The sequence below is a fragment of the Orbicella faveolata genome, unplaced genomic scaffold (assembly GCF_042242905.1).
Source record: "Orbicella faveolata isolate gen_17 unplaced genomic scaffold, um_ofav_v1 contig_1, whole genome shotgun sequence".
Lineage (NCBI taxonomy): Eukaryota > Metazoa > Cnidaria > Anthozoa > Scleractinia > Merulinidae > Orbicella > Orbicella faveolata.
The window spans coordinates 25759671-25782984 of NW_028301536.1; the positions used below are offsets into that span (position 1 = coordinate 25759671).

General features: G+C 38.4%; 3 protein-coding genes across 4 annotated transcripts; 2 read left to right on the forward strand and 1 right to left on the reverse strand.

The window, feature by feature from the left end:
- Positions 1–2516: 2516 nt before the first annotated feature.
- On the forward strand, positions 2517–5443 carry LOC110043556 (dickkopf-related protein 1-like). The gene is made up of 4 exons (XM_089297469.1): positions 2517–2794; positions 3584–3779; positions 4033–4246; positions 4872–5443. Exons 1-4 carry the CDS (start codon positions 2660–2662, stop codon positions 4927–4929), a joined length of 603 nt encoding a protein of 200 aa, XP_089153595.1. The 5' UTR covers positions 2517–2659; the 3' UTR covers positions 4930–5443.
- A 5075-nt stretch (positions 5444–10518) lies between these two features.
- Positions 10519–15141, reverse strand: LOC110043647 (uncharacterized). Of its 2 annotated transcripts, none has more exons than XM_089297501.1 (5): positions 15046–15141; positions 12730–12877; positions 12160–12349; positions 11457–11615; positions 10519–11268 (listed from the first exon to the last, which is right to left on the reverse strand). In XM_089297501.1, the coding sequence occupies exons 1-5, from the start codon at positions 15079–15081 to the stop codon at positions 11220–11222; spliced, it is 582 nt and encodes a 193-aa protein (XP_089153627.1). In that variant the 5' UTR covers positions 15082–15141; the 3' UTR covers positions 10519–11219. The 2 variants fall into 2 exon arrangements, with proteins under 2 accessions (XP_089153627.1, XP_089153621.1); XM_089297495.1 differs by lacking the exon at positions 15046–15141 and adding an exon at positions 13880–14146.
- Positions 15142–15824: 683 nt separating this feature from the next.
- Positions 15825–22882, forward strand: LOC110043754 (dickkopf-related protein 3-like). Its single transcript, XM_020749252.2, has 4 exons — positions 15825–16128; positions 20755–20911; positions 21602–21884; positions 22327–22882. The coding sequence occupies exons 1-4, from the start codon at positions 15997–15999 to the stop codon at positions 22370–22372; spliced, it is 618 nt and encodes a 205-aa protein (XP_020604911.1). The 5' UTR covers positions 15825–15996; the 3' UTR covers positions 22373–22882.
- Positions 22883–23314: the final 432 nt, after the last annotated feature.

Sequence of the window (23314 nt, forward strand, 5' to 3'; positions counted from 1 at the left end):
GCATTAAGGATAGGCTTGATTTCTCTCTTGTTCTCAGAGTTATTTTGCTTAAAGTGTCTATACGGTCGACAGGGTTTTTTGTGGTTTTGGTATCTCTATAATGTGTAAAAAGGTATTCTAAGAAAAAAATTGGATTCCGACATTTTAACGCCCAAAGATCTAACTAACTTTCAAGTTCCCGCTTCAGCCACGCCCAATGCAGTTGACCGTGAGCCAGTGCAAAGAAAGAGTCTGGGTTTCTGAATGGGTCGTGACGTCAAGTAAGGAATTGTCAAATCCTCCTAGTTCAGATCACTGTTGTTGTTAAGAGTTTTCGTCGACAAAAAGCAAACAAACTAAGTTGGGTAAAACAATGCGGTCGTCAATCAAGCAGAATAAAAACATGAGGCTTTTAGACGTTCCTGAAGTGACGTTATTCGTCAGCAATCTTTCATTAAGAGGTCAACTTCATTGGGCGTGGTCGAAGCGGGAAAATTTAAAACTTGATTTCATGGCAAAAAAGCACCGGGAAATTTTTTTTTGGTTTGAATAAATTTTTAGATGTTATAGAGATACAAAAACCCCGTTGGCCGTATAGACACTTTAAGGATAACTTTAAATAGCTTTTCTGAAAATGGGATCGTGGCCCATTGCAACAAGGTTCACTCCTAGCTCGGAGATGCCACTTTGTTTGTCTTAAGTTTGTGGCTTTTTAACTTTAAAATAGCTCATCCTGTCAAATTTCGAACAACAAGATAAAAGCAGGAGTCCACTGTTGCTCAAAAATATTTGTATGTGTAATCGTATGAATACTAGTGCAATTTAGAATTTACACTACTCGTGATATTTGAAAATTCTTTCAAATTGCACTCATCCAAAGGCTGGTGCAGTTTTGAGAGAATATTCAAATATCGCGAGTAGTGTAAATCCTTAATTGTTCTGGCCTTCATACGATTTCTCATTTTATTATATGACTGAGAAAACTACGAAAGCGAGCGCGTCATTTTGCACTGCAGTGGAAATCCTAGCCGAGAAAATACCGTGTCGTTATGGGATTTATAACAGTTTATAAGCCAATGTTCTTTTATTCACGACAAGTCCGGGGCTGCTTTGTCGTCGTCGTAGTTTAGGGACTGTGCAATAATTACTTGGAGGGGGGGCTGGGAAATGGGTGAAATATGCCCCAAAACTAAGTCATACCCCCCTCTCATTAAGCAAAAATTAATTTTAACCCCCCCCCCTCACATAATGATAATATTAAAGCTTACCCGCCCTCCTTAAAAAAAGTCTCCTCCCATACATATAGCAGAGGCATTCCTTTCCTACTGCAGGACAGATAGGAAAACAACAGTTCATAGATCAGAACACTTTAGAGTTGATAAATTTGTCACTTTTATTCTAATGTTAGTATTTAAATTTGAACTCTAATAACTCTTCCACTACTTTTCCAGTTTGCAAAAAGGAATGAAAAAGTAATGCCCCCACTGTATGTATTAAATGTTACATCCAACCCCCCCCCTCTCTTGTTGTCATTTTCTCCTATGCCCCCCTCTAATTTTCCAACCCTCCCCCCTCCAGGTAATTATTGCACAGTCCCTTATTTTCTTCAAAGTTCTCATTATGCAACGCGGAAACAACACTGAAATAAAGAAATGGTTAAGGAAGGGCCAGGTTTCTTGGTCAAACATTGCTACCACACCCGACCCCCTCGAGTAATAAATGTGCTTGAAGACCGAACTGCAACCAGAGTGCCTGTACCAGTCTTGATCCTTACTTTACTTACAATATGAGCTAATATGGTTGGTCCAGCGAATCACGTTACGTCTGAGAACCTGTCTACCACAGAGGACATAAGTGAAATGGTACAGATGTCGCTGATTGCTACGCGCTCACAAATCACGACTTTTCGCGCCAAAAGGCCTTTCTAAAATACGACCGCGCGGGCCTAAGTACTTTACTCTAAACATTTACCGGAAGTGATTTCCTTGTTTACACCATCGAAATCCAACTGATTGATCGCCATGGTAAATCGACTACATTATTCATGATCCTGTTGGCTCTCGAAGTTTATTTTGCTACATTACACGGGTAATAGACGGATTTCGCTAACGTGTCTACATCTTTGCTGCCACCTAATTAAGGTCATGTGACCAGTCCTTTGGGATTTTACAATTGTTCTGTTTGCACATACTCCCATGCAATCAGTTGCGTGTGGCAAATTGCACAATTGTAACCTCCCAAATGAATTATCACGTGGTCTGAATTGCGTGGCAACAAGGATGTAAACACGTTAGTCGAATCCGTTCATAAAACAGACGACGCTGGCATCCATGGATACCAGCATCGACAAAAACTGTAAAAACCACCGACCTCACAAGGCATCTTGAAGGACTACAAATTGTTAACAGCATGAATATCGAAGGACGATCGCTAATAATTGGCAAGAGGTTTTTGGAGACCGAGCGGGTGATTATCAGGTGCTCCATTCTTTGTTCATTGGCGTTAAATAAGTCCCAGAGGCGCCATTTATATTATTATCTAATCACAGTCATTAATAATTTATAGTTTTGCTGAGCCAAGGAGAACTGTCACCAGAAAACGATCGCTTTCTCAAGCGAAAAAATAGGAAAAAGAATCACTACTTATTTCCTGGGACATGAACATTTGAATCATAAGCGATATGGCTGAAAATTCTAGATTGTCAAGGCTGTATCCACTACTGTGGTTGTTTTATTTATATTTTGCCTTCACAACGGCCAGTAAACTACAAAGACGGACACCGGCCGATGACTACAAGAGCGTTATAGTTAAAAAGGTCAGAGAAATCTAAACTTTACATTTACTAAACAGTGGAGTTTCCTAAACTTGTAGTTGTGCCAGTGTAATTTGATGGCCTGTGCTAATATTACAAAAGAGAACATTTATGCCCTGATGCTCTTCGCTTTGTTTTGAAGTCATCTGCCATTTTGAATTTTGACCGTTAATTTGATTTGGTTTGTTTTCATTGGATCCATAACCAATGAGGTGTCAAACCCCAAAATAAGGAAATATATCAGCGATATCAGTAATTAATTTAGCGTTGTTTCTGAGTTTGACTAGTGGATACTTTGGCTTGCTAAAAGACATTAGCTGCTCCTTTTGATGTTAAATTTATTTCATGATCAGTTAACTTAATTTTATAATCATTGAACGTTGTTGTATAAATACCATCCGAGATTCGAATGAAAGCTATTTTAGTTTTGATCGATTATACTTCAGAAAAGCATATCAACCAAACTCCAATACACCAACTTAGAAGAAACCTTTAGTCCTCACACCTTCAAATTCTTTCACTCAAGGGATCTGTGAGTAACTTAAGTGCAAAACGTCTGGGAAGAAATGATTTAAGGGTTGTTAGGTTGTTAATTGTTATTCAATGGATAATGCATACACAGCGTTTTCAATGCTTTGAACTGCTGGGTTCTGCAACAGTATAGAAAACTAACTGTAATATTGAAAGTGTTTCAGTCCACTCCAGCAAGAGAAAAATTATAACCACCCGTGACAAGAGCCATAGAAATTCATGCTTCGTTTTGTTTTGTTTTTGTTTTGCTTCGTTTTGCAGATGATATCGCCAGGTTATTACTCCCAAGAATGCAATGCTCACAAGCAATGTAAAGACCCAGTAAAATATTGCCACATGTTTCTTTGCGTCGACTGTTTGAAAGAAAATGTAGCCTGCACACAAAATGGTCAGTGTTGTCCTTCATCAGAGTGTATCTACGGACGTTGCAAGACTGGGGCTACCGCCGGACAAGCAGGTGAAAGAAATTATCTGATAAAAAAGTCTAATTTTTATTTAACCATGTAGCACATATGCGCCCGAGTTGCCTTAAGCTTCTTTACCAAAGCGAGGCCTGGTGCACAACCATTCATATGAAAATGAGTTTAATTTGCATGTGAATGAAAATTCATCTTCATGTGAAAGGATGGGCACCAAGACTCGCTCTGAGAAAGAGGCCAAAGGTAGATCGGGAATAGCCTATTGATCATGTAAATGTTAATTCATAACAGGCGCCTTCTGTGACAGGCAAAGTGACTGCAAAGACCAGGATCTCTGTTGTGTCCGTGAAGCTGCCATCAATCCCGCCATCTCGATTTGTAAGCCTGCTCTAGACGAACATCAAACTTGTGGACCGTACAATCAGTACCGTACACTGTACATTGGTGGTACTGTGCAACCGGCCTGTGGTCCATGCAAGCAAGGATTGACTTGCAAGCAAGTAGGGTAAGGAAAACGTTCAGGAAGTGGTAAAATGAAAAATGGGAATTAGTCGACAAGTAATGTGGTTATCATCGTGTTTGTCCTACATGGAAGTTGCTTACATCCAGAGGGTGGTGCACCAATCTCCCGATCGGTGAAACACTTAGAAAGTCGAACTGTCGACTAGATCGCGAAAAACACTAGCTCAGATTCTGGCAATCCAACCACGGTACAATGCCTGTATGGCGTCCAAGTCGACACATTTTCTACTTACCAAAACGGAAAAAAAGAAATTCTTGCCTTGTCCATTCAAAATAGGAAACAAATGAAATTTTAGCGAGCTGGGAAACTATGTTAGTAGTAACCCCAGTCCAGACATTAGAGAATATCAGACCTGAAATTATTTGTTCTCTCAAACTCCTAAAACTCAATGTTACCCAAACAACGACAACTTGAAAGTCCATGAAAAAAATCTTGACAAACTACTGACTAGAGTATTCGGATATTTCAGTTTCGGGTAGCCAGCACCGGCCCTATTATTTTTGTTTTTAATCTATAGCATTGTAATAAATTATTTTTCACTCTTGGATGAAATAAAAGTTGTTTGTTTACAGCACTAATCATTGTATTATTGTTTTCGATTTTACAGTATATTCGGCGTTCATCAAGTTTGTCTCCCAGAAGCAGCTCCGGGTGGAAAGAAGTAAATCAGAGTTGATAACGAACAGACCGCCTCAGAGGCAATGATCATGAAGCAACCTCGGAATTAAAAAAAAAAACTTCCTTGTGTGCAGCCAGCATTGCCGACCTGCAATTGCTTAGCAATAAACTTTTTAAGTGCGCGTCTAATCAGCGTTTAGCTTTTCTATGAACGAAAATCAATTTGTAACAGTGTTTAGTGTATGCATCGTTCACTTAAGCGAGTGTTATTCAAAGGACTTCATTTTGATTAAGTCAAATTGTCTGGTAACTTTGCAACAATAAGAACGGTCTTCTGATAAACGTAATTGAGTGTGTCTTCGCAGAGATACTCACTGCAAGATGTTGAACGACATAATCAAAATAATCGGACCAAACATGCATTTATTCTTAAAATTTCCAGGAGCTAAAAATTTGAACAAATTAAGACTTTCAGCCGCAGTTTCTGCTTTAAATTCAAATAGTTTCCTGGGTTTATCTGCGTGTTATAAGTGGTACATTAAACTGACATTTTTTACCTCATCTAGTATGTGATACATAATTTTTTAAAACCTTAAGTTATTAAATTGATGTCGAAAAAGAATGATATAAATAATCTATCTAATCTTATTACCCTACAGCAGAAACGTTTCTGAATGTTTTTTTTTTTTTTGTCTCGATAACAATGAAGTAATATGTCAAACACGAAAGACCGTGTTTGACCACATTTCCAAACACCGAGAAGAGATTTGAAAATACGACGCGCAGCGGAGTATTTTTGACGAACTTCAAGGTGTTTGGAAATGTGGTCAAACACGGTCTTGAGTGTTTGATAAATCTTCTCAATCGAAACTTAAAACTAAGGAGAAAACGGAGAAATAAAATCGTCAAAATCTATGCTAATTAAGATCAGATAACCACTCACCGTCACGGTCATGATTTCCTTTGTTCAAACTTGATGAATTATTAAGAGCAGCTTCGCCTAAATATCAACTAGACTTGGAAATAGCGAAAAAATCGAATTTCTTCAAACGCGCCCAGAATGAAGCCCTACGGACACTAGTAACAAAAATATCGTTTTAAGTTCGATAAATCAAAAACTATTTTTTTCCGCAATTTTTTCGTTTCGATGCCCCAAATCGGCCAAAATCCATCGAAAATGAGCGGCATATTCAGAGGCTCGTAAACTCAAAAGTAAAAATCTTCATTACAAACTGATTGCACGTCGTATTTGTACTTCCTTTTTTGTCTATTTAGAGCTAAATAGATCGTGATTTGATTAGAACTTAAATATTTGACGAATTTTCTAAATTAACGACCCAAGACAGCTTTACAAGAGGTCTACATTTAGCCTATTTTCAAATGCTAAAAAGGCGTTCTGGTACACGGCTTTTCCCAAAACGACTAGTTTGGTGTGAAAGAGCATTCTTTCTTCTTCAAATTAGTGAAATAAAATTTTTGGGTAAATAAAATCGCGAGCGCTGAGATAGCGAACTAAATGCAGCACTTCTTCCTGAAAACGTGACCTTTGACCCGAGCGTAACGAAACCGATTACTGCAACAAAACCCGGAAGAAAAGCAAACGCTTCGTTATTTTGAAACAATTTCTAGTGATATCTCTCCGAAACCATGATTGCAAGAAACTATTTCCAGATATGAAATCTTACAGGGTCAAAAAAGGAGCTAAAGGGCGCATTTTGACACAATAACTTTGTTTGCTGAGAATTGAAGTCAATGACCGTTAACGAATTCCAGTGAAATTTGCAAACTTGAAGTATGTTAGCCGATACTTACCTGAATATTTATATTAATAGAAGAGTCGTCTTCTTGGATTAACCTTCAAAAGAAGCAGGATCCAGATTTGAAAACCTCTAAAAGAAGAAATGTTTAATGTTCCGTGACCTGCCCGCTGCTATAAATTAGCTTAAATTCCATGCACATGCCGACCGCATGTTTGTCGTAAAACCAACTGAACTCCACTGACAGTTTCCATGGGCAACCCCAAAATAAACAATCCCCAAAAATGTAAAGTGAAATTGGCTGTCTTCATGAACAGTTAGAAGCTAGAGTCAAGTTCCATTACCTTTAAAAAGTGCTTGAATTTATTTGTTTGCGTCGACTTTGTCCACTACTCTCACGTTCGAATGCCGCGAATCGGTCACACCAAAACAGTGCAGACCGTGCAGACTGCAGACAACACCGCGTTCAAACGTCGGGCATGCGCAAATTGGTACATTTTTTGGCAGCCGCGCGCCAATTTGCCGCGCAAAAATTTAAAGGAAAACATGGGAAACAACCGGTGTCACGCAAAATTTACGAAAAAAAATTGAAAAGTTCATAGAAATCTGTAAAAGGAAAAGAAAGCAGGTAAAAGGAAAACTTAAGACTTTTCAGACACAAAGTTTATTAAGTTACCGATATTCTGTTGATTTACCATTTTGTTTTGAGCTTTACCAAGAAAGTTTATAAGTCTTAAAACCCGTGTCATGCTACGAGCCGACGGCGTAGTATATTTTTATTTGTTTTTATTAATCACACGATGCGTGACGCCGGAAACGGACGACAAACAATGTGTAAAAGAAGGAAAAATGGGAGAAGAAAAAGACAATTGCAGTGATTCGGCTTCGCTCAGACGAGCTGGAAAAATTTTGGCAAGGACTGAGGGATTCCATCCGGATCCTTGATTTGTCTGAAGCACAGGAACGAGATGAATCGAAACGGCAAACGATGTTCATGTCCATCGTCATGGGGGCATAGCTGGCCAAAATACCGATCCCAAACCGACTGTACCTGGTCTTTGACCAGGTGGAAAAAGCTTTTCTAAACTACAAACCTGGAAAAAAACTGGTGCACTAAATGCAAAGTCGAGGCGGACAAAAAATTCAAAGAGCACGGAAAATACATACCACGGAAAAGAAAGACCTGCAACAAGCAGAAGGTAGAACAATTTTTAACTCTCAAGTCATTTCTGTTAGCTCTCGTTGTACCGGCTAAAACATAAACAAATATATAAATAACGAGGAAAATGTCATTTATAGGATACCGATGACCCATGAAAAGAACAGTGTCATGAAAATATTTTGGCCACCTTTTAGTTGCTCCATTGCTCGCACATGCGCAGACGTTTGACCGCTGTGTTACTGCAGACACTTGTTTGGGCTTTTCATTGTGACTCCTTTTTTGGGTCTAGTTACAAAATAGTGTTGAATATATCTGAAAGTCTGTCATTTATCCACAGGCTGCACAAGCGCAGAATTGACTTTTGATTCAATAGACAAACGCGTACAAGACTTTGTATGGGAAACTTACTCAGTCTGCACGGTCTGCAGTGTTTTGGCGTGACCGACACTACGCAGTATTCGAACGTGACAGTAACTACTGAGTGAACAAAGTAGAATCAAGCACTTTTAAAAGGTAATGGAACTTGACTCTAGCTTCTAACTGTTCATGAAGACAGCCAATTTCACTTTACATTTTTGGGGATTGTTTATTTTGGGGTTGCCCATGGAAACTGTCAGTGGAGTTCAGTTGGTTTTACGACAAACATGCGGTCGGCATGTGCATGGAATTTAAGCTAATTTATAGCAGCGGGCAGGTCACGGAACATTAAACATTTCTTCTTTTAGAGGTTTTCAAATCTGGATCCTGCTTCTTTTGAAGGTTAATCCAAGAAGACGACTCTTCTATTAATATAAATATTCAGGTAAGTATCGGCTAACATACTTCAAGTTTGCAAATTTCACTGGAATTCGTTAACGGTCATTGACTTCAATTCTCAGCAAACAAAGTTATTGTGTCAAAATGCGCCCTTTAGCTCCTTTTTTGACCCTGTAAGATTTCATATCTGGAAATAGTTTCTTGCAATCATGGTTTCGGAGAGATATCACTAGAAATTGTTTCAAAATAACGAAGCGTTTGCTTTTCTTCCGGGTTTTGTTGCAGTAATCGGTTTCGTTACGCTCGGGTCAAAGGTCACGTTTTCAGGAAGAAGTGCTGCATTTAGTTCGCTATCTCAGCGCTCGCGATTTTATTTACCCAAAAATTTTATTTCACTAATTTGAAGAAGAAAGAATGCTCTTTCACACCAAACTAGTCGTTTTGGGAAAAGCCGTGTACCAGAACGCCTTTTTAGCATTTGAAAATAGGCTAAATGTAGACCTCTTGTAAAGCTGTCTTGGGTCGTTAATTTAGAAAATTCGTCAAATATTTAAGTTCTAATCAAATCACGATCTATTTAGCTCTAAATAGACAAAAAAGGAAGTACAAATACGACGTGCAATCAGTTTGTAATGAAGATTTTTACTTTTGAGTTTACGAGCCTCTGAATATGCCGCTCATTTTCGATGGATTTTGGCCGATTTGGGGCATCGAAACGAAAAAATTGCGGAAAAAAATAGTTTTTGATTTATCGAACTTAAAACGATATTTTTGTAACTAGTGCCCGTAGGGCTTCATTCTGGGCGCGTTTGAAGAAATTCGATTTTTTCGCTATTTCCAAGTCTAGTTGATATTTAGGCGAAGCTGCTCTTAATGAGTTTCAGAAGTTGATATAACTGGGAAGATAAAACTCATTCACGTATAATTTTTGATGGTATTTCATGGTATCATCAGTTACTAAAAGGCAAAGTGCAAAGCTGTTAATCTGTTCAAACATGTCCTCAAAACGCAGATTAGTGGTCCGTATTTTTAAAGTGGTCCCCGAATTCCAAGACAATTCAAATTTACCCTGCTGAACAACTTCATACAATGATTATTTCCAAAAACAAATTAATAGGCACTAAAAGAAAACCTGATATACAATTCTGGACAATTTGGACAAACTTGAATCTAGTTTACTAGATGCAGCAATTTAGCAATACAATCCAAATGACTCAGCGCACTCCGCAAAATGTAATTCCCAATCCACCGTTGGGGAAAAGGTACATCTACACCATTAAAAGGCACAGAAAACGTCTAAAAGTTTCAGCAAAGACAGAGACAAAGTATGACTTTCTATTTACCTAACTGGCTGTGTTATTCTCGCAAGGCATTGCAGTAAAATGTACAGCCGCCATTATTTTTCCCTACGGTGGATTGCAATTTAACATTGGTTAGCCTAAAAGTAAAAGAAAACCCGCATTTTGCATCGCATGTTCCGGTTTAGTATGCAATAAAAGCATGATAAATGATAAGCGCGACGGGTCCATCATCAAGACTTTCATACGAGGAAAGAGTTTCCTTTAAGACACTTTTTAGTTCTCGTTTATAAAAGAGCCAATTAGACACTGGATGAGCTAAATTTGTGCCTTGAATGCTCGTAGTCTTCACTTTCCTTGCAAACGAGATGAGCAATCGAGGTGGTTCATTTCGTAATGTGCAATGTGACGGGTGTTTTTGTCAAAGGGAACAACAAAACTTAAATGGCTGTTATTACAGTTGAGTCTGCGATCAAATATTCTTTTGTTTTAAATGACATGTAAACGAGGCGAAAGGTTCAATACAATGCAGAATTGACCCTTCTGCCTCGTTTGTGTGTCAAGCCGCTGATAACTGCAATAATAGCTATTGAAAATTTTCAAGTCAATTCTAACCGCAATTCCAGAAAAAACTCAGTTTTGATACAAAAAAGTACAACACCATTATAGGAAAGGTGACTTTATTTTCTAGTAATGTTAACTTTTAAATTACTTCAAGTTAATGTGGATAATCAAAGTTTCATTAACTGCTATTAAAAGATTTATTGTCGACTAATAAGAACTAATGGCAAAATGACAAATCTATCAGATGGAATTAGAAGCAAAGCCTGCTGCCGAGATTGTGTTATAAAAATAATTCTTTAATCAACTCCATGCAACGTTTTTACACAATAAAAATAACGGAAATATCTACTGGTGTTTGTCGATGAATAATGGACTCTTTTGCTACTATACTGAATGATTTGTACCCCTGGAGATTTTGAATTCCAAACTTTCATAAGATGTAACACAAAAAGGGAGCCGACAGATCATGAAGTGGATAGATTACTTGAAGTAATTCTCCCGCAAAGCTCTAACTTGATTTAAGATGTGTTGCTTAAGATGTTCATCAGGTGCTAAATTTGCTCCAAATATCTTTGCAAATAGAAGGAGTTGGAAAAAAAGCTAGTCGATAAACGATCTTCTTGTCACGTAGGAATAAACAGCAAAAACTACAGGATCATAAGACTAAAAGCCGCGACAGTGTACTTTCATGAGTATTCCAGGCCATGCATCCACGTTGGTGAGCAGTTGGTAGATATACTTTACTCCTAAAAGTAACAATCAGTACAAATAGGTTTCAATTGAAGCCATTAAAACTTCAATTATTTCTTGTCATCCTCCTTTACACAAATCTCGTGCACTCCAAATATTCTGAAAAAAAATGAACAAATGAAACTCACATTAATCCCAAGTGCGATAATAGCATGGCAAAGTAAAATGCGACAAAATATGGCGAACATCTTTTTAGCTGTGAAAATACGCTTGTTTTATCCTGAGCTAGTGTTGCCACCTTGACACACCATGGTGGATTGTGATAAGCAGTGTTTAAAGAGACTCACCCGACTTGCTTGCAAACAAGTCCTTTTTTGCATGGTCCGCAAGCTTGTTGAACCTGAGCACCGATGTAAACATTTTTAAAGAAGTTGATTGGACCACAAACCATGTTCTCTTCCAAAGGAGGCTTGCAAATAGAGATATGTGGATTGATAGCCGACTCCCTAAAATGAAATCACATGACAATCAAGACGTTCAAGACGCTCTCTTCCAAAATTGACATTCATTAAATGTTTATGCAAATTTGTGATAGTCAGCACTAGGCAAACAGAGAACGTTCACGTGAAAATTAAACTGTCAACAGTTTTGTCTTCAACCCTCCGTGCATTTAAATTGAACAACAACAAATTCAACCGAAGACCATGATAGTCTAGAAGTTTTGTAGTAGACTTTTTAATTGATGTTTGTTTTCGTTTACCTGTTTTTGTTTACCTTTTTGTTTGCGTGTTTGGAGAAATTCTCTGTCGTTTCCTTTGTTTGTTTGTTTGTTTGTTTGTTTGTTTGTTTGTTTGTTTGCTTGTTTTGTTGGTTGGTTGGTTGGTTGGTTGGTTGGATTGTTGGCTGATTGGTTTGTTTGCTTATTTGCTTGTTGGTTTGCTTTTAGTTCGCTTGTTTGTTTACTTGTTTGTTTTTTGTTTGTTTGTTTCTTTCTTTCTTTCTATGAAACAACGTCTCGGTGAGGAAAGGATGAATATATCTTTCACAAACCTTACGCAACATGTTCCAGGAGGATCTTTGCAATCATCGTGTCGATCACAAAATGTTCCAGGTGCTCCTCCAGCAGCATCTTTCTTACATCGCCCGTATGTACACTGGCCATGACAACACTGACCATTCTGAGTGCAGGCGACATTTTCCTTTAGACAGTGAACGCAAAGAAACATGTGGCAGTATCTTCCTGAAAAATAAATTTAGCACTTAGGAATGGTTCAGTTTGCCTCTAGTCGACAATTCAGATCATAAGATTATAATTCATAAAGATCCAGATAGAGGGGAAAAAATGCAAATTTCAACTAATTTCTAATTTTGCCTTGTCTTCTCAATGATTTTACTCCTCGTTCCTTTAGTCTATCAATTTTGTGTGACAGCTGGTCTGTATCAACAAACAGGAATACTGAATCATTTTGCAAAAGTCACCATACTTGATAAATTTGTCCATGCATGGTTAGCTTTTTAGTGGTAAACAGAATGGCTGTCTACGAGAGGGAACAACTCTTCTCGCTGAAAACAGCATTAAACCTTTCAAGTAGGTCAAAAAGGAAATACGGTTCAGCCCACCTGGGTCACAAGGCTTGTGTGCATTGCATTCTTGAGAGTAATATCCCGGTGCAAGCATGCGTGGTTGCGCCCTTGCTGCTCCGCCAGTGGCAAGAGATGACATATCAGGAACATGGTCAGGGTCCATTTGAGGGAATGGCATCATTTCCTGTACCGAAATAAGTGAATTCAAACAATTTTATTACTTGAACGGACGTGCCATTTGAAGGAATTTATTTTGCTAAATGTAACAAGTTTACCTGCATCATGTCAACCTTTCTGTTGAGAGGAAAACACAATGTTTACACCACGCAGATAGAACTACTTTTCAGTCATCAGTAAATTATTACCGGCTGGAACAAGAAATGTAGGTTTAACCATTCGTCGTTGTGAGTAATTTTATCATGATTTTACATGAAACCTAAACTAACCTTACCTCTTCTTCGAAAACGTTACGTACTAATGATTATTGTTAATTCTGAAATACTTATGATGATAGTAAAAAACCATGTAGCTTGAGAGAAACCCATACTAATGAGGGGATACAGTCTTATACAAAATACAAAACTTAGACAGCTAAAATATCTACACTAAAATATGAATAATACAAAATGCGGTCTAAAATGTTTTAAAGATACCAATACACCAATCAACTGTCGTCAAACAGTTCAGTTCAATTTTTGTTCCGAACAGAATGACCATCTGTAGTTTACGTTTTCAATAGCCTGACCAGATGTCCAGAATTTGGAATTTGCAAATGCATATTTGCTGTTTATCGTGTTGTTATGGCTTTGAATTCACATAACTATAAATAATGACTGCCTCCATGACACACCGACCAAAAGGTACTATCAGCTCTCTTTGAAGTGAAGACCAATGTTTATATATACTTGACACAGAGTGATGAAAGTGATATACTTTCCCTTAAATGTAAAACACATTGTAAATTACTACACATGCATCTGGCGCCGTTTTTGACATGATTTTAAAAACACTTTTTAGGTGGCTTTTAAAATAATTACTGGTCCCGGTCGCTAATTTGAGTGAACTTGTTGCGAGTTAGCCTACACATGGTAATCTTAGCAAACCAAAACAAGATTGATTCTCTTTACCTTTTCTAGTAAAGCAACCTGTTTTGTGAATGAGAAAAGAACCGCATTCTTAAACTTACCTTCTTAATCCTAACATTGTCGGCTGACCGAACGTCCTTTTTCAATCGCTGTTTTAAGGTAAAACTTTTCTTGGAAGTTGCTGATGGCAGCCAAATTTGACTTAGTACGGTGCCTATAAAAAGCCACCAATTCGATTTTAAGTTCATTTTTGTCCCAAACAGGACTATTGTAAGTCCTAATCCTCGCTGCTAGGCCCACGAGAATCGGCCAAGTTACAGAGGATTTATGTGGCCTGAATTATTATTTCATTGCGTGTTTCATTATTAATAGCTTACACTTCGATACACTGAACCAAGTAGTCGTTTTGAGCATCCGGAAATGATCTTGTCTCCCACTAGTTGGTTTTACTCACCAAATTTCCCATTTCCCCGAGGTTAAACCCTTGATAACAAATTTAAATTACAAGTACTGCTAAGTTTTGTCGTCGTTGTCTTTCTGAAATGAAATTGAGTGACTCGCTGAACGCTTCGAGTAAACTGGTACCGGCAGTTTAGAACAATGGAAACATCATAAGCGACTATGTCTTTCTCTGTGGGAAATACTTTTTAGTCATATCGATCTGAACTTGGTTAAAATGCTTCTAAATATTGTCATTTATTACCAGTTTGGTTATACTTTTGCCAATATTAATTTCTTCAATTTATCAAATTATCATAATGAGGATTTAAACTGAATGCGAGAGAATCCCGTTTTTTGTTGATGAGTCCAACCCACGAGATGTAGGTTAGACTCATCAACGGCTGGCACCTCAGGAGAATTGCTAAGGATCAATTATTTCAGGAACCTGACAGGTGCACATTGTATGTGCCTGTCATATTTTTCCACTCCTTACAGTTGACTCGTCCTTAGTCGCCTGAAAATATTGTTAATATTTTTTCTACAAGACGCCGACTGGCGTGTGGAGACTATCCTAATCGTAACTTTTTGGTACACTTCGGTGGCATATCAGGCGAGCGTGGTCGAACCACTGTTTGCATTTTGGCCAGACCTAAGCACGCCAAAATACCCTTGGCGAGACCTAAGCACGCCAAAATACCCTTGGCGAGACCTAAGCACGCCAAAATACCCTTGGCGAGACCAAACAAGCCTGATATACCGCCGTAGCGTGCCGTAGCGTACCATGGAAAACGTACCATAAAAAGGCATGATTAGGTATTTACCTTACCCAAATTCGGCCATGTGACCATGATATCGTAGCCATATCAGTTCAGGAACTTTGATATCGTGGGATATGAGGATAGTACACACGGCTTCTGATTGGCTAATTGCGAATTTTGGTGCGGTGATAGGCGAAAGCATCACTCGGAACAAACAGACAGAGATGTTTATCGCTTTGTAAAGACGTCATAGACACTTCAGAAGGTGCCATAATGTTAGAGAGAAATGCATGTGGATGGATGAGAGGTGGTGTCAAGAGTGATTAGAACACTTGTCAGAGACGTGACCTTCTGGGGAAACATGCATAGCTCGAGGACATGAACTCCCAACAAATCTCCATCTCCGAACAAATGAGTTAACAGCAATGTCAGCCAGTCTGCCAGCAATTCAGATAAATATTTATTGTTTGTTGTCATGGCAACATCCGTTCTGCACGCTTGTATCACGAGCGTTTTTCAGCCAGCGTAAGCGCGGGAGCGCCATATTTCTTTCACTACCCACGGTCCTCGTTGCAATTGCATTAATCGTAGTAGAAGCAATATGTCGTTCAACTAAGAAATCACTTTCATGACAAGTCAGCAACACCTTTACTCGACTACAAAAGGAAGAACTTTGATGGTATTTAAAACCCAGTCGAAACTAGTAAAAGAGATGGAGCAGCCAAAGAATCTCGTTAATGTCTTTTCCTTCTTTACTGACTTATTTTAGATAAGTAAGTTTAAACCAAGATTTAACAAAGATATCTCTCCCCTTGGAGCATGCTTTTATTATATTATCTTTTTGGGATATTGGCAGAGACTCCTACATGTCATTCATATCAGATTAGACTTCAAGTCTAGTCTTCAGTGATCGTCACTGCTGCCAACTGGTTCAAATGCCATATTTTATAGTAATAAATTATTGATATGTAAGACTCAGACGAAGAGGGCCCTCGCTTTGCTTACGAAAATGGCTTAAAATGTTTTCAAAAACAACACTGATACTATTTTTTATAGAACTCTTGTTAGCGGTTTCAGAGTCCAATGGAAAGAAAAATATCACTCTGAGTTCAACAGAGCAAAAAGTTGAAGATACATCATCGAACAAACGGGTAAGATACCACAAATTATTATTAATTCCATCTTCATACATCTTCTATAAGTGATTTCCTGACCGCAAAGTAAAGTTCACGATAGACTGGTCCTGGACCAGAGCTTGGCTTTCTAGCTTAAAAATTGTTCTTAAAACATAAGCCAGGAGCGGTTGTCAACAAATCCCAGTTTGAAACATTTTAAGAGCCAGTGCCCATAACTATGGACCAAACAACGGCACAAGTCGAAAAATCGATTTTGCTCATTTTTTGCCCATAGATTGGCCCTAGCTAGGAAACAAACGGACCATAGTTAGTTTCCGCTAATGTAGCTTTTTGGGGGAGAAATTTGCGAAAAACGATTTTGCCCCGATTGAGCTCAAAATCTACTTCCTGTTATGCTAAATTTTCTGAAAATTTGATTGCTTTGCGCGTCGCACAGCAGCTACTTGAGAATCTTTCAATGGTCTTTACATTCAGCTCAGGTCTTCATGGTATGACTGAGCGAAAAATAAAATAAATCGAGGTTTTTTTTGAGCCCGAAACGAGATCGAACAGAAACGCAAAATATTACGATGTGTTGCAAACGAATTATAGCACTAAAAAATCGCCATATTTTTCTATGGGCTATAACTTTAAATGCCATAAAAACACTTTCTACGGGTTAACTGTACACCCACCTGTTTGAAAATCAAAAAATATCTCTGGGCAAATGGTTTTAAGTCGCCCGCCTTGGCCTGTGCTTCTCATAGATTTTTCCCTGAACCGCCGTGAGAATGTAAACAATTGCGTGACGCGGGCGGTCACCGTGAATACATAATTCGTTTCCAACAAACCGCAGATGGCTATCTTAGAACATTTCGGTAAAAAAAGAAACACATAATGGACCACTTTTAACTTTAATATTTTGAAAGTCATCGCTTTGGAAATTTCGTTAATTAAAAACGTCAATTAAAAGCAATTTACTTGGAGTTCGGGTGTTACTGCTATGTCGTTTTAAGCTGTCATTCTTTCCTTGATCATTTTAATTACAAGAGCGAGTTCTAGAAAGAAAATCGTTCTAAGTTCATTTGTTAAGCGTAATGACAAGTTGATATTGTTGGTTTGTATTGTAGCCTTACGTGATCTGAATGAACGCTACAGTGATTAAATTTGTATTTGTTGATTGATTTCGACGGATCGATTTTCGGTTAAACCTTTTTATTTGTACCAACACATTTAGTGCCTTTTCTCCTGCTAAAAAGTCGGAAAAGGTAAAGTAAACAAATCCTAAAAGTTTAAATCATAAATAAGAGGCATCGACAGTGCGAGTGTCTCGGTAAGCTGTTAATTTGAACAATTACTGTGCTGGACGGATTGCTTTCCAGGTTACGCACGTACTATACATATAGTTCATTGTGCGCGAATGTTTCTGTTTCAAACAACTGAAATGCTCAATGCTTTTTTTTCTTTTTTTCTTCAGTCTTAAAACTTAAGGTTAGAGTTAGGCTAAACCCTAAACTGTTTTGGCGGCCAACCTATTTTTGGCTAATTGCTTAATCAAATTATATATATATATTTCATTGAAATTCGTTCTTCCGTGACCGACTTCCGCGAACAAAACAAGATGGATATTCGCTGTTCATTAAAGACTACAATCCTGGTCAAAAGTGTTGGGACAGTTACGGCAGATGACTTCACAAGCAGCCTCTCTTAAGACCAAAACCGCGCAAGCCCGCCTACCCCCCTCCCCCTGTCAATGTTGATAAAAATCTTGAAGAAAAAAAATCCTTGACAATAGCTTCAAAATAGCCACGTTTCAAGAATTGTTCGCCTCCTAGAACAGTGTTCTCGAACTAAAGAGACGAGAAGATTGATATTCACGTCTTATTCCAATAATAGCGATTTTTCAGCAATCGCGTTTGGTTCCAACACAACTGTCTAACAACTTTCTATTGTCCCTTTTTCCTTTTTTCCCACATCCGATCTAGTCTTTAGAATAGCTTCGTTTTCATGCAACATTGCTAGGGGGGAGAGGAGTCAATTGTACTTGCTTCTGTTCATCTTTTGTTCTAAAACGTTAAGGACGTAGTTGAAATCGAGGGTTTTAGCGCGCAAAAGGGGGAGGTGTCCCAACAACTTATGGCCAGAATTGTAGGTTTACACGAGAGGAAATTGTTCCGGATTCGTGATGAATTCGGAGCGTTTCAGTGCCGGATTGATTTTGCCGTTTGCACAAAAGTGGACGAATTCGAAAAAAAAAACTCCCCGGAATTTAAAGTGGGAACTTTAAATCCGAAAACTTTTTAATCTGGAGAGTTTTGTCGTGTAAACGATTTTCTCTCGAATCCGCATATTTTTCCGCCTGTGATCTTTTGAGTTTGCGGTGGAACGAAAATGGCGGATTACATGATCCAGTCGTATACGTAGTCGAGTCGTAGGCACATTGATGGCCATTTGATGGCGGTCGCTGGGTGATTACCTCGTGCTGTTTCAGGTGTAGGTAATCACTTTTATAATGGGTAATACCATACTCCTCAGAAACCCAATTTATACTTTACTGCGCAGATGACGACGATGGCACGATCGAAAACCTCGACGGTTCTAGATATTAAGTAAAGACCAGAATAACTTCCTGGAGGAACCTGACATGATGGACAACAGTACCGTGGTCAGCGAGTTGAAAGAAAACTTCAGACTGTCTCAACCTACCCCTAGCCTTATTTTCGGAGGCATTTCGTTTCTCGTTGTCGAGGTAACAAACTGCTTGTTAACCATTCCATCATGAATGTGCCCGGAGTTATCGTCGTGTGTAAATGGTTAAGAATCCGAATATCCTTTCACTGTAAACCCCTACTAATCGGAATACTCTAAAATTGATGAATCCGGGAACTTTTACGAATCCAAAAAAAATTCTTTAGTGTAAACCTAGTCCTAGATCGACCACTGTAATGTTTATTTGTCTACCAGTGTTATGATCTGCAATTTCAGTTAATTGATCAAACAACCAAAGTAGAAAAGATGGAGTTTTTCCCAGTATGATCGAAACTTAAACGCAATTTCTTCCTGGGCTAATTCAATTCAAGAAATTCCAGGTTTTCTAGCTGAGTTTGAGCATATTGTGTAGGTACAAATTTTCTACACAGCTAGAAGAGCTGAGATGCCATCACGCAGTTAGTAGTTTATAGAAATTATGGCATTTCCACTTGACTTTATTTGTCAATCAATGATTCAATTGCCATAAACCATAAAGGATTGGTTAAGTGTATCTCTAAAACTGCCACTATATTGTAAGTTATCAGTGAAATCAATAAAATAAACAAGTATTAAAATCATTTCCCGGAGTACTGTAGCAACGTTCTTTATCAGGGATGTCGTGGGTGTTGCAATGCAAATGAAAAAACATATACATTTATACTAACTTAAACAAAAAAAAACATTTTCCATTATTTTATCCACATAACGTTTCAAAAATTGCTTTCATCGGATTGCTGGAAACGAATATTTTACTCGAGAGTGGCTTTCCGCGTCACGCAATTGTTTACATTCCAACGGCGGATTTTGGGCAAAATCTATGACAAACACAGGTCAAGGCGGGCGACTTGAAACCATTTGCCCAGAGATGTTTTTTGATAGCCTAACAGGTGGGTGTATATTTAACCCGTCGAAAGTGTTTTTACGGTATTTAAAGTTATAGCCCATAGAAAAATATGGCGATGTTTTTGAGCAATAATTCTCTTGCCACACACTGTAAAATTTTGCGTGTCAGTTTGATCTCTTTTCGGGCTCAAAACTAACTTTGATTTATTTTATTTTTCGCTCAGTCATACCACGAAGACCTGAACTGAATATAAAATCCATTGAAAGATTCTCAAGTAACTGTTCTGCGGAGCGCGAAGCAATCAAATATTCGGAAAATTCAGCAAAACCGGAAGTAGATTTTTAGTCCAATCGGGTCGAAATCGTTTTTGGCGTATTTCTACCAAAGAAAGCTGTATTAGCAGAAACTAACTATGGTCCGTTTCTATTCTTACTAGGACCTATCTATGGACAAAATACAAGCGAAATCAATTTTTCGACTTGTGCCATTGATAGGCGATTTAGGTCCATTTTTGTAGGCATTCACTCTTAAAGCGTAAAGCTGGTACCGACACAAGGGACAAATCACTGAATAACATAAAAAAAGCTGGTCGTGCAATTCCTTACCATGGCAAAAAAAAAAATGAAGTTATGTATTGTTGATCAGTTGGTGAAAGCCCTTCAACTGATGTGAACCTCAGTTATGATTTATCAGATAACCATACCGTGGATATGAGGAACTTTCAACAACCAGAATGTTAAAGTAAACTGAGTCACTAGTCCTTTGATCACAAAATAGACCTACTTTTCCGTCCTTATTAGTTAAACAAAATACAGTCACGTTTGGTCGAATTGCTCTCTCATAACAGTAAGTCGCAAAATATTCGTGCTCTACGCAACAGTTTCAGCTCGGGTGTTAAAGACTGGGCACTAAACTGTTTAGGCCTGATGCAGTCGGGAGAAGACCTCTCGTCAGGGCAAGTTCTAGTTAAAGGGTCAATACCTGCAGTTTTCACCAGAATAAATTTATAGTAAAATAAATTAAAAATACAACGGATGGAGATTTTTTTCCTTCATTTCCTTCTGTAGCAATTCATTTCTAATATGTTCCCATGGCATTACCGCGCAATGGTCGAGGCAGGAAGCGAAGAGTGTAATGTCAACAAAGACTGCCCAGCCGGGAGATTTTGTGACGTCCATACATGCAGGGCTTGTCTACACGCTGGAGCATCGTGTCATTTCATCGGTGAGAAGAGTAGAAATCTGTTTACACTTAAGATATATGGCATTTTAAGAAATATAGAAGTGTCTTCATAGGTAAGCGACAGATTGAGGTAAATGTCAAAGATACTCAGGTTGAACATTTATTATCATAATATTTTACTTCTAAGAGTAAATATTGACAGCATGGTGAGCCTCACTGGTTATATACGTGAGGTTTGTACGAAAACTAGTCAGAAAACAGGTGTTATTATGAGGCTGCGCAACTTGATTCCAGTTACGGTCAAGTTGCAGTTATATAAGGTTATTGTTGATATTTAACAATTAGACCCGTAGCCCGCAAGGGCTACGGGTCTAATTGTTAAATATCTGTTAACGGGTCTAATTGTTAATTTCGTAGGCAATTAAAATGCAAGATTTGCATTAGTCCACTAGTTGGGTGATACTAATTGTTATTGTCATCTTTGAAAGTTGACATGTCCTAAAAAGTATACCTAGCTTCACGATTAGTTTGTCAAACTACAGCATCTAAAATAACTAGCAGACTAGCCCGCGAAAGCAACCGATTTTTTACCCGAGGTTCCTTTCGCAATTTGCAATTTGATATATTGTTAGTTTTGTTGCAGATGTTGTGCTAATTTCCGTATGAAAGTTCCAATGTAGTTATTGCCTACATTATAGCAATTTGTTAAACCGACATGTTTTAAAATTGAAGGGACCTGTTGTGAGGGATATGTCTGCCAATATGGGCACTGTACCAAGGGTGTGGAGCAAGGTGAGCCGGGTACATACTGCGATAGGACATCGGACTGCCTCGGCAAGGAGTCGTGTTGTGTTCGGGAAATTTCGGTCAATCCACATACGTCTTTGTGCAAGCCACTGCTAAACGAGTTTGAGTCGTGTGGCCCAATCAATTTATTCCATCATGTTTATGACGGTGGTATGGTGGAACCAGACTGTGGACCATGTAAGGTTGGACTGCAGTGTAAGAATGTAGGGTAAGACTGTTTCAGAATAAAATCTGCTTTATTTCACAAGGCTTGCACGTAACAGTATTCCAAAGGACAAACCTGTGGCCCTCGGACTCCAGATCTCATGGTAATAAAAAATTGTTGGTTTTTGTGAAGGGAGGGAAACCAAAGAGAACTTGGAGAAAAACTCTTGGAACAAACGCTAGAGTCAATCCTACACAGAAATGATTAATTTTGTTTTGCTTTGTTGTTTTTATTAATCATGGCAAAAACCAATTTTGTTTTCGTTGAATGTGCTGCCTCCAGAAACAGCATTTGAATAACTTTTTCCCTGGTATCTCGCCCCTGCACCCCCCCCCCCCCTCCGCCGCCCCTTCCCCAACCTAATGCGCATTGTGTTGACCTCTAATAGTTTCGTTATTCACGTCACGCCGATATGAGTTTAGTTTTTTGTGTTTTTTCGTTTCAGAATAAAAGGACTCCATTTCATTTGCCTGAAGGAAGAAGAAGACTGACGCTCTCTCTTACCAAAACGTTGATAAAACGCTTTTTTCTTAGTAAAAGTAACACACTCGACGTAACTAGTTTATCACTGAATCCACGAACCAAATTCTTTATTTTGAAAAAAAACAAAATCAAATGCTAAATTCTCTCATTGTCAGCCGCCTTTATTTTATCTGAAAAACGGAACGCCCGCGCGTATAAGCAAACAGTCAGTCAACCAGTCTATTTCTGATCGGTTCAGTAGTGTTATTTCTTCCTCGTGCGCAAGCGCGCAACGATGGCGTGGTTCTCCAGCCCACATAAAAGAAACGAGTACAATCCATGCTGGGCCTTTTGATCAACACTGCTTTGCTAAAACCTGAGAGGAGTAAAATTAAACTCGAGAGAGATGTTAGGCTACGTTCTTGGGTACTGGACAAGGTTGAAAATTAGCCACCTGTTTATGAAGTTGTAAGGAACCGCAAAATATTGTAGTTTTTTTTTCATTCTGTTAAATAAATGGATATTCTTCACCGGGATAATCATGGTTTGTTCCTGTGTACTAAGGTTATTAACGATTCTACTTGTAGAGCTTCCGAGAAATAGAAGTAAAGTAACGAACAAGTGTCTAGCTCTGTGGAAAAACGTTTCGTGCTGCAAATTGCATGCACGTGACAGCAAATATATACTGCAGGGTCCATAAGCCTGCAAAAAAAAAAAAAACACGACCAATTTTCTCCACTACAGACCTCACGCGATTCCAGTAACGTAGATATGTTATGTCACTGTGCATGTAGCTATGCAGCACGTAGCATTTTTCCACAGAGACCTTGTTCGTTTTGATTTTTTACTTCTATTTTTTTAGGAAGCTCCACAAATACTGTTACTTTGACTGAGCAGGTAGAGTTTTTTTTTTAACCAAGGTAGAAGTGGAAGATTCCTCTTATACAATATTAAGCGTTTTTTTTTTTTTT